The 11,670-nt window shown below is 40.3% G+C and overlaps 1 protein-coding gene across 1 annotated transcript; it reads right to left on the bottom strand.

Moving 5' to 3' along the window:
- Positions 1 to 537: 537 nt before the first annotated feature.
- LOC134628985 (ADP-ribosylation factor-binding protein GGA3-like) lies at positions 538 to 10,983 on the bottom strand. The gene is made up of 16 exons (XM_063475857.1): positions 10,837 to 10,983; positions 9,274 to 9,358; positions 8,744 to 8,819; positions 8,087 to 8,185; positions 7,465 to 7,588; positions 7,173 to 7,273; positions 7,017 to 7,097; positions 6,785 to 6,922; positions 5,029 to 5,236; positions 4,772 to 4,951; positions 4,619 to 4,680; positions 4,437 to 4,543; positions 4,195 to 4,334; positions 3,909 to 4,078; positions 3,042 to 3,152; positions 538 to 2,689 (listed from the first exon to the last, which is right to left on the bottom strand). Exons 1-16 carry the CDS (start codon positions 10,877 to 10,879, stop codon positions 2,579 to 2,581), a joined length of 1,836 nt encoding a protein of 611 aa, XP_063331927.1. The 5' UTR covers positions 10,880 to 10,983; the 3' UTR covers positions 538 to 2,578.
- Between the last annotated feature and the right edge of the window lie 687 nt (positions 10,984 to 11,670).

The following is an 11,670-nucleotide window of genomic DNA, read 5'->3' as shown; positions in this document are numbered from 1 at the left end:
GAGAGAAAAAAATTAGCATTTTTAGGCCTACTGTGAAACAGAGTAACTATAAAGTGGTCTGCAGAGCTTTGATTTATTTCAGTTTGTAGAAATTTATCAATTCAAAGAACGTAACTTATAAAATAAGCTAAATGTAGCAGTCCAAGAGCGTAAAAAGTTATATAAAAATTTTTCAGTTCTATTTGACTTAAACCCAGCTGCATGTGGAATCCATAGCAACGGAGGGTCAAGACAACATTTATGTGTATTCAGCTGAGCTAATCATCGCTGTAGAGGTCGGCAAATATAAGAGAATGAAGTAACACGTGTTAGACGAAGGAGATGAGGCACATGTGAAAACGTTTTTTCTTTTTTTAATTCAGTGTAAAGGCTACATACTTTCACAGCTGGAGGATGTTGAGACAAACTTTTAAAAAACACTGCAAAATATCCATTGTTCATTTTGTGTTTATATTACTGTCTTTTGACGATATCACATTGAGCCCCTGCATGTGTAAAAGAGCCGCAGATCTGAAATCCCTGCACCCAGAACACAACTGTAACAGAATCCATATTTATTGAAGAACTCAATACTGACACATGACAGACATGCATTTCCTGTTTCACAGTCACACAGGAGGAAGCAGGTAAAACTGAGCCTGAATGTCTTCTTTGGGGTTCATAAAGTGGTTAAAGCTGAGGAAACAACACACAGTCTGTAATTAAAGAAAACTAAATAAAATAAAATGAAACACAAGCAAACTGGAAACAACTTCACACAGAGAAACAAGAGGACCAAAGAAAAAAAACATGAAGCATGCTACTAAGAGTCAAACGCTACAAAAAGCTACAGCAAAGAGTAGTAACTGATTTATTTTAAAGTGTATTTAACACATTCATCAGTTATTTTGTCCTGCTTTCTGCCACAGAGTGGAGGGAAAAGTGTTTACAGATGTAAACAATTTTTATCAGCTTTGCTACATTTCTTTGTGTTTTTTCTTGAATCTTTTAATTGATACACAAACAAGCAGATCCGAAATGCAGTAACACAATTTAATAACTATACTCACACACTTTAAGTGTAAGGAAAGGAAATCTTAGTTGGAAGATAAATACATACTAAAAACATCTCAAGGTGCTTCGAGAGTTCTGATGTCAGAAAAGCAGAAGAGTTTTTCAAATGAAGACTTGAAACCAGCAACACGTCAGCTTACGCTGGATTGCACCTCAGTGGCTTAACAACAGCATGAGGCAGCAAAATAAGATGACAGCAGAGCATCTGACACATGAATCGGGTCCAGTCGGGGATGTGCTGAACCCACGTGAACACCCTTACATCACATGCTTAGATTTGAAATACAATATTTTGATGCACACAAAAGTGTAAAAGAACTGTAAAATCCTCTGAATGGATAATAGATTATTTTATTTTTGCCACAGATTTTGTTGTACTTGAGTTTCTTAATGACACAGCTAAAGCAACAATAACTACTAAAGCCTTGGACTGTTTGGGTTTTACAATAAACAGAGCAACAGCTGCTCCCTTTGCTGCTCATTATTTGTGTGTGTGTGTGTGTGTGTGTGTGTGTGCGCGTGCATGCATCCCACTGACCTGTTGACTGCACTGAGTATTTTAGAATTCAGTGACTGATTGAAAGTGGTTGCAGCAACTAAGTGCTAACCCAGAGCATAAACACGGGTGCACAGGTCGCCGCGTGGGAGACAAACTGTGTCCAAAGCAGTCACTCCAAAGCGAGCACAACACGTCCACGTCATATCTCTTTGCAATAAGGGGGCTCAAGTCAGCTGGTTGCCAACTGGTTGTATTCTTGTTATGTACCTAAATAAAAGCAAGGTAGCAGAGTAAATGTCATTCTGTAGTTAAATCGCAGCCCTGCAGCCATACGTCAGTATTTGTGGAGGAACTTTCTGTTTCCTATTTGTGAGACTCTGACTTTAAGCACTTTCTGTGAATTTCTGACAGCAACAGATTTGTGATTCCTCATAGCGAATCTCTGCATTATCACAAATGATCACAAACAGATTGTATGTACCCCATCAAGTTGCAGACTGACGCCTCTTATTGCAGTTTTATCGTGTTTTGATGCATCAAGCTTGGAATACAGATCACAACAACTCACTGATGAGTAGTTACACTATATCTTCAAAAGGCAACAAGATCTCAAGGTCACAATACTTTTAGTCGCACTGCTGTCTCCAGCCACCGTTTACCATAGTGTGACTCCAGTGTCAATGCTTGGTGTTTCTTTGGAATACCAACCAGGTATAAAGGAACTGGAAGTAACGGATTTCATGTGCAATGTAAGACTTTAAACTCTTTTTTTAAATAATTTCTTTGCCTGAATCACAGTTGCTTTTTTTAATCACAGCAAATTGTTAAAAAAAAAAAAAACCAAAAAACCCCCACTTTTCAAAAATACAAACTTGCTTGGTGTTACTTCATGAAGTGTCCAAACCTGAAAGCATCTCCATCTTCTGGTTGAGTTTTTCTTCCTCCCTGGCTTCACTTTCACTCTCTCTTCCTTCAAATGTTAATTTCACACCCAGCACAGAGTACAAATCCAAGTTTGTGAAGTTTTCAGTGGCCGGTCAAAGACATCCAGTCAGGAAAGTTGTCGATCTCTCCCGTTTCGCTCAGATGTTGGTCTCCGTGCATCAGTGTGAGCTTGTAGCGCAGGCGGACTTTACGCTGAGGGAAAAATAAGGAACATCTTAGGAAATTGGCTGAATTTCTCCAAAGAAAGAAATAAAGAACAAATATTTAAAATATTATCAGCATTATCTGTTATGTTGTGTCGTAATATAAAGCAGAGTATGGTGTTTACCTACAGCTTTACTCTCTTAACCATTTCCTGCCATGTACAAGAAATGTGTAAAGCATCTTACTGAGGATCAGACAATTTATAGTAAGAGCAAAACAACCCTGCTCTGTGGAAATTTACAACAAAAACAAGTATAAACTTAAACAAACTAACATGTAGAGATGCTGACAACTTTAATCAAGGTAGACACGCAGTAACAGTTACATGCATATAACTCACCCTCTGAGGATTAGCTAACAGGAGGACCTGGGAGACAGCAGGTGGAGGCAGGACAGGGTTGTATGGAGGTAGGTGTGTCCCTGAGGCAGGCTGAAGTTTCACTAACATCGTCTGTGTGACAGTAATTAAAGTAAGAAAGAGCTGTGTGCCCAACTCAGATAGGAAGCAGGCAGACACACGAAGTGGTTTCAAACAGAAAAACACTGACAGGGAGTAACTGTCAACCTGACTCCAGCAGGGGGCGCCAGATACATTATATTGTGATTTGATAGTCTGAGCCATTACAATTAACTGCACAGAGCTTTGTGTAACAGCTGTCACAGGCCAATGACCTAGCTTCCTCTCCATCTAAACATATACAAAGCTGTAATATTTTTAGACCCACAATGAAGCTACAGTTTAATATTCCCTTTTACACAGACTTTTACTTTTACTTCGTGTCATCAAATAGACGCACACAGAGGTGTTACCAGTCCCACCTGTGTGTGAGGTGAAGGCTAAGTGCGTAACATAATTCATTCCATCAGTAACACCCGTGTCTACCTACTTCTTAAGAAAAAATATCTGCAAGTGAGAAAAATGTGTACTGGCATTTATAAAGCACTTTCCTAGACTTATTGACCAGTCACAATTTAAAATTCAGAAATTCTAGCACTAATTTGAACATTATATTTCATTTTTTTAAGCAAAACTGTGAAAAAGGTACATAATTTGAACCAGCCTGCTTTCTTTGTTGTATCTTTTTTGTTTCAAGATTAAAGAGGTTTGAAGTCGACATGTCCTAAAGATATTTTCAAAAGTTTTCCTGATTCAAAAGTGCATCTGCCCACATTTTAAAAACATCACCCTGCAGTCGGAGTTTGTTACCTTTGGAACAGCAGCTTGAAACAGGAAGTCTCTCACATCGAGCGCAGATGTGTTCACTGCAGACATGACGACCACGGCGACACCTGGATGACCTGGCGGAGGGTCTTGAGCGAAATGAAGAGATACGTGGAAACCGGCCCGGTTGTATAACGTGATCGGCTCCAGCTGACCTAACATACACGTGAAAATAACAATTAAACAAAGTATCTGCTGATACTGAGGAACGACTTCCTCGCAGCTGTAAAACTCGCAGCAAACACTGGACGATTCGCTTTAGACGACTTACTGGATTTGATGCTTTCCATTGGAACAAAGATGTTCTTCAGGAGGTGTGGGGGGCATGAGTCCTCTAGTTTCACTGGAGAACCTGAGCCTTCATTTGATGGTTTGTCCGACCATTTGAACTGCTGACTTTGAGGGTGAGACCTAACGGGAGAAAAGGCAGATTTTTAAAAACAAAAGGTTGTTCACTTGTTTACAACTCTGACCAAGTGCCTATGAAAGCTAGAAATTTCTTTGCTATCTTACCAAATGTCTGTCCCGTTAGTTGTAGCACTGCTGCCACCACATCCACGGGCTCTCAGCAAAAACCCCCCTCCTCCGTTCTGCTCAGCATTAAAAATGTCTCCATTTAACTAAAAGTAAAAGTACATGTTAAATCGCATCTTCAAAAATAAAACGCACCTTTAAATCTTCCATTCAAGCCTCACCTGCATCAGTTCCTCAGAATAGGACTTAGAAGTCTCCTGAGTCCTTTGCTTTGAGACCAGATCTAATCACACAACAGGACGTCATTACATTACGAAGCGTATTTGTCAGTGTTACAGACAATAAAGCTGAAATAGGAACAAAAGCAGGCCCACCTAATTCGTTTAAGTTCTGGTCGGCTTCTGAGCTGAAAGCTTTGTCCAGATAAGAGGTGAAGACAGGTGACGAAGATTCGAATACAGGCAGGGAATCGGCTTTACTGTGAGTCTGCGGAGAGTCCAACGCTGACAGATCGATGAGGTGGTAGCTCTTAACCTCTCTGTGACTCATAGGAGCTGGACCAATGAGAGAAAAGAGGTTCGCAAACAAGATTTTTCCACGAGGACTAAAAGGTGAACAAAATAAAGCCTACCCGTATTACTCGTCACTTCTTCACTTTTACTTCGTGCTCTTTCTCCGTTACACTCTGCTCCCACCACCCGGAATTTGTAAGCGTTCACTACGAGAGTCAAGTCATCGTTAGCTGCCAGGATCTGCGCCAGAGCAGCGTCGTCATCCATCGTGTCGCTGGCCAGTCGGAAGAGGCTGGGCCTCAGCCGGTCGCAGCGCTCATACAGCGCCTGCAGAGGTTTAAAAAAAATTGAATTTTTTTTAAATGGATCATTTTTAAAAAAGAAAGCTTGGTTTTGTACAAAAGGTCCTATTTTCTTGAGGTGTATTACTCGCTCAAGTAGATCAACTGTCAGACATTGTGCCTCAAGTTTCCACCAGCAGAACATCGTTTCCCAGCATTGTGATAGTGGGAAAATTGGCTCTACCAGCGCAACATCACAGCTTGAGTGAAGTTTTTAAAACCGATCAGTTGTATCCAAGGAGATAAACTAAGGGTGGAAAAAAGCAACTTCATCACAGACACAGAATTTACTAAATAAAGATCACAAGACTTCAATCAGCAAACATCCTGTCCACAAGGACTAAAAATCAACATGCAGTTACGCAGCAGCTACTAACAAATATAACTGCTGAGGGTCATTAAAGCATGAGTTCAGCTTCCAGTGCTTCAGGTTACTCAAAACACTAATGACCAAAACAGGGATAGATGATCTGTAATGATAAACGAAGCTCAAAAAAACATCGATGTATCCCAGCTCCATCGAGCTGATTAAAAAAGGTTAAATGTGTAAAATTGCAGAAACAGTGTATCCATGTGTGCAATGGGTATGCAGTGTATCCTGTGCATGCATTCATCAGAAAACATAAAGCATTAACACTCGTGACAATACGGTTAAAAGGGCAAAACTTTTCAACCCATTTCACATTTCCTAACCCGTCCATTGAGCTGGATTCCAGTCTTTGCTGGGCCGATTCTGGCACTCAGGCCTCATGTTTGACACCCCCGCCTTAGGGTAAGGCAGTGTGTTGCAGGGCTAACACAGAGAGGCAGACAATCTTTCGCACTCACATTCATACCTACGGGCAGTTTAAAATCACCAATTAACGAAAACCCGATTAACTAATTTTTAATATATTTTCAGAAATTCCCAATTATAAGTTGAATATTTATTTTAAATCAAAAATCTAAGACTAAATTTATAAGGTTTTTTTTCATTTTACAAATTATTTAGATAATTTTATAACATATAGCAAAGGTAAAATAACACAATATCTAACGCATCTAAATGATTTATTTTATGTAGAAGAGTGTTATGGAATCGTTACAAATAAACGTAGGATAAAGTCTGGTATTACTTATGCTAAAGAAAAAAACGCTCAGTGTGAAAGATCGAACTGATTGTCTGATTGTCTCCATTTTAAAACTGGGTAGTGTTTTCTAATAATATTGTTTATGGAAGCATGTGTAACGTAAAACGCCTCAGTCCCAGCACAGAGCCCTGTGGGACTCCGTGAATGACTTTGGCATGTGAGGAAGACTCAATGTTTATATGAACAAACTGGAATCTATCGGATAGATACGATTCAAACCACCACAGTGCATTTCATTTAATACCAAAAGTGAATTCTAGTCCTTGCAATCAAATGTTGTGCTCAAACACACCCAACGCTGCACAAAAAAAAGAAAGAAAACAGTTCTGCAGTTGCAAAGCAAATAAAGACACAACAGTCACAGGACTTCCAAAGCTGAGTGTGTATTTCATGTAGTAACATACCTTCATGTCGTCGCTGGGCTGTAATGAAGTTCCAGTGATAGCGTGCTGTTCCAGCAGCTCTCTGAGCTGCTTAGTGCTGCTCTCCACGTCCTGCAGAGTAGACTCACGCTTTGACACTTTCTCAGCCTTCTCTTGCTCCTTAATGTAGCACATACACAGGAAAAAAAAAGGTCAATATCAAATTGATATAAAAGCATCATCATCTTTGCTCGATCACCGCAGCACTCCTCACCTCTTTGATGGTGCTTTTAATGAGCCTGTTGGCAGTTTCCAGGTCTTCAGGACGGCCACTTTTCAATAATCTGGCCAACAGCTATAAGCACAGAAAAAAATGTAAGCAGGATGAAACCTGTCGCACACCTCAGTATACACCAACACGCACGCTCACCTTAGCTTTCTCCTCCTGGTCAAAAACAGACTCTGTGGTTCTCTGTGGTGGAGGAGCCATTACAACTGTGTCCGGCAGTTTGGGATCTTTCTGCACAATACCTAGAATCAGAAAAAGAAACGCACTCAAAAAAAATCAAAAAACGTCCCATGTTCATCAAGAGTTGAACACAACAGAACAACTAAGAAATTATTAAACTGTTACATATCACGTGCTCAGTGTTAAATGAAGTGATTCTCAGGTAGAGCTTCTGAGCGCAGACTTCATGTCGTGTGTCTGCATTGTTCCTCACCTTGTTTCTTGAGCATGCTGTAAGCTTCCTGAATCTTAGGTTCATCTTTAAGCCAGAGCGTCCAGCCGTAGAGGACCTCCGTCACCCTGTCTTTGACTTTCTGTGGAGTCCACGAGCCAAAATACTGCTCGGAAAGATGGATCACATGTCAGTGTTACTGCAGAAAAAGCTGCTCATTAGAAATTTCCAGAATATCCTGGTCCCACAGTCTAGAACGTGGACCTTTGGATGTTGGACTAATTTTAAATCTATATGCTGTCAGATTCTTAGATTAGATTGGAGCAGATTTACTAACGTGCTGCACAGTTGGGAACACGGAGACTTTTGTGACTCTATCCCTGCAGTAACTGTCTAAACATATTAATTGAAGTACATTTTTCATTCTTATAATATGAATCTCTATAATTCAACATCTGATGCTTTTTTTTAAATTGAACTTTCGACTGAGCCTTGTGATATATGGAGGCTATTTTTTTTCCACGTTCACAAAAGTTCACTGCAGTTCATTTGAACTCTTAAATAATTTACTTCGTGGAAGTCTGACTACCAAATGTAGAGGTTTTCAGACTGTTCTCACAGCTTAAAAACTACCACTGACATTTTTGTGTCTGATAAGCAGTACCTTTGGTGTTAAGACTTTGATGAGTTCATTGAGAAAGCGAAACTTGGCAGCCTCGCTGTGGAACCGCTTGCCACAGTTGTTCATACATGCCTCGAGAATCTGGAAAACACCAAAAAAAACAACAAGAAAAAAACTCAATCCTAACCACTAGAAACTGAAGAACGTTTTTTCATACGCAGCACAGCACAGAGAGCAGAGATTTTCATCTTTGATATTTGTGGTTAACCACATTTAAAATGTCACATGTCTTTAGGCACATGGTCCTCAAGAAGCTTCTCCAAGTCGCATCTGTTAGCGAAACACTGGCTACAAGCTGTGCGTGCCTTCACAGCAGCTTCAAACTTGGATTAAATGCCTCATGTCGCTTCGTTCACGTGATAAATATTAGTCACGGATATTATTCACCCCACCCCACCCCCACACACAGAGTTACAACAAAGACATTTGTTTTTCTGTGAATGGTCTCTGTCGACGAAAATACTGTGACAAATGCCGAGTATGACCGTTGAGAAGGAGAAATAAATCAATAGAGAATTATAGTACTTGTCCGTGTTAAAAAATCAGATTCAAATTCAAACCTCTGCAGATAAAAGCACCACAAAACAAGAGAGATAAATGCACGGCGTGACATGCCGAAACATTAGTCTGGTTACTCACCGTGAGAGCCTGCAGAGCCACTTTCTCCTGTGGGGACTGGATTTTATGTGCAAGAAGACGAACGGCTACCTGCGGCCTGAAAGGCAGAAAAATCTCAAATCATCTGAGCGAACTGCGAGCAAACATGTCGTGCAAACAGCTGAAGACGTAGTGTTTGCACAGCTTCCACACAGTGCTCTGCCCGCCTCAGCAGAAATGCACTGAAATGCTTAAAATAAAACAGGATTCTGCCTTTACGTGGAAGTACCTTCACACTTTATGCTGCATGATATTGAGAAGAGGGAAGGGGAAAAGGTGTCACAGACTTCCCTCTTGATCTTGCGCGATGGTGTAACTGACAAACTGTGATGGCAACATGGATGTGAAGCAACTATTTCCCAAATGTCTGAGTTGTGTTAAAGTCATTTTTAGAAGCAAGTGGCTTTGCTTACAAAACTTTAGTTCATACCAACTACAATAAAGAGGGAAAGTATACAAGTTTTACAGGTGCTTAAATTATAGGTAAGACTGAAGAAAGCAACACTGCTCACCCGTTAGTCTCCTGGTTGACAAGCTCGTAGAAACCCTGAATACAGTCCCATCTGTCCTCCTGATTATTTGGGTCCGTGGCCTGATCTGAAAAAAATCAGACCACAGAAAGAGTGAAACACAGAAGAAGAAGAAAAAATGATTTGCTGTGGAAGTGAAAATTAAAGATCTGCACAAAAAGGGGAAACAAAGCCTGTGTTGCACCAAGTGTGCTTCTAATGTGTGGAGGCTAGCTAGCACACATATTTGTGCACTATCCCCACCATATAAGATGAAAAGTTGCTTTATTTTCCTTTTTTAAGTATTGTATTCGATAATTTTCTAGATCCATTTTTTTTTGATGAAATACATAACCAGAGGTGGGGGAGGGATTTTTTATTTTTTATTTTTTTTACAGAAAAGCCTGAAACCACATTCAAAAAAATCACTTCTTTATATTTTGCTGTCATGGAGCTAGACTTCGTATTATTTTTAAAGTGGTGTTGAGCAATAGTTCTCCAGGCTTTCTGAAGGTCTTTCAAAGTTTTTCTTTGGACATTGGCTACTTCTTTACTAATTTTCAGTCCAGTTCCTATACCTGACCTTTGCGTATGTGGGAAGCCACTTAACACTAACCTATGAATCACTCATGCACAAAAGGCACCTTTCTTACAGATTCCATTCATAGATTCAGCTAAAGCCAATCGCTTAGGACCACTTTTAAAAAGTTACAAGCAAGAAGGGCTACTTGGAAGCAAAATATAAAGAAATGAGGGTTAGCTCAAGGCTTTTGCACAGTACAGTAAATACATTAATATAATAATTACAATAAATATACAGAGGAGCTTATCCAATAAGGCGACGAGGCTTTAATGCACATTTTAATTGAGATTCTGGATGTCTACAAGCCTGAAAGTCGACTGGTTTCAAAATGTTCTGTGTTTTTATTGAAACACCTGTAGTGACTCTGATATATGCCCTCCATACAATGATACTAAGACTAAACAGTGAAACCATTAAAAACTAAACTAAACAAAAAGTCAAAAAGAAATAAACTACCTCTCTCCTGTCTGGGTGTCTTCTTATTTTATTTATTTTAAGTAATGCTATGAATACAATATGAGATACATTATGGGCTGAATTATTGCAGTAAAACCTATAAAAACCTGCTCTGTATTTCATCACAGGTCTAAAGTCAATACCAGCAACTTATTTGGTCACACGCCTGCTTTTATTAAATAAAAAACCAGTGACAGCGCGCGCACTGCTGCAGGTGACACGCGAACACCGCTCGAGCGCTTCTCTCTCTCGCTCTCTTTCACGCACACGCACGAGCGAACAACTTCCTGTTCCAGCTGAGAGTTTCTAGAGAATACCAAAAGCTAGTTTAAGTTAAATAAATAAAACAGGGCGTTGTTTCGCGCATAAAAAGTCTGTGCGGTGATGGAGTCAAGCTGAAGTCACGAGCCGACCGTTCACGGGACGTGAGCACGGACCGTCTCGCCAATGAGAAGTACGCTAGCTCTGCAGACTCGCAGCTGAACGCCAACAACAACACAAACTTTTTCTGTTCCTTGTTCACTTACTGAGCCATGACTCGAAAGTTTCCTGGCTGTCACCGCTCGCCATCGCCGTCCGTCTCCTGCCGTCCAGAGCCGCTTAGCTGCCGAGTGTTTCTCTCTGGCGGAGAAGCGGAGGTGTCAAACTGCCGTCTGTGTACGCTGACATGTGACACTCACGCCCCTGACACACCAACCACGTTACACCCCCTCACTGCCTGCATCAGCACTGCGCTCACACACATATCTGCTTATCTTCAACTCTGTCGTGTTTGTCAGTGCAGTGGCGGAAAGAAGGAACTCAAAAACACACTTCAGGCTCATGCACACTGCCACTTTCTTACTTCACCACATTTCACACGGAAATCTTTTACTTCGTTAGATCACCCAAACGTCTTTCCACTTACAGAAGAATGCATTAGGAATCGTTATTTTTATATTGTACTATGCGCTATGAGAGTACTTTTAGTACTTTCATAGCGCATTTTTTATGATGCTTAATTCATAATGTATTAAGTTCAAACGTCCTTCACCTCTTCTTGTGAAAATATTTATTCTAAATATAATTTGACTCAAAATTAAAAAAATAAAAAATACCGTCCTTTGATAATTCAACTAAGAGTCCATTATCTGCGATGCAGTTCTCAGGATTAAGGGAACTCTCCACCAGTCTGCCCAGTTAGGAACCATAAACCATTGTGGATGTATTTCACCTGCTTTGATGCAAATGTAAGTGTCACCAAGAGCACTGGAGACGCAACAAGAACATAACCACCAAAAAGGAAATGGTTTTGGAGGTGATGGCCACAGATCATCACTCTCTCAGCTCAGCTAACAATAACTGCAAGCACAGGTCCCAGT

The sequence above is a fragment of the Pelmatolapia mariae genome, linkage group LG6 (assembly GCF_036321145.2).
Source record: "Pelmatolapia mariae isolate MD_Pm_ZW linkage group LG6, Pm_UMD_F_2, whole genome shotgun sequence".
NCBI classification, from domain to species: Eukaryota; Metazoa; Chordata; class Actinopteri; order Cichliformes; family Cichlidae; genus Pelmatolapia; species Pelmatolapia mariae.
The sequence above is the reverse complement of the archived record's forward strand: the minus strand, read 5'-3'. Positions and strand labels throughout refer to the sequence as shown.

Bases quoted from the DNA above. Each gene is read 5' to 3' on its own strand.
- LOC134628985 (XM_063475857.1), bottom strand. From the start codon at position 10,879: ATGGCGAGCGGTGACAGCCAGGAAACTTTCGAGTCATGGCTCA. The intron at 7,274-7,464 runs GTGAGGAACAAT...TTCTGATTCTAG, and splicing joins CAGCATGCTCAAGAAACAAG to GTATTGTGCAGAAAGATCCC. The intron at 4,544-4,618 runs GTGAGGCTTGAA...TTTTACTTTTAG, and splicing joins ATTCTGAGGAACTGATGCAG to TTAAATGGAGACATTTTTAA.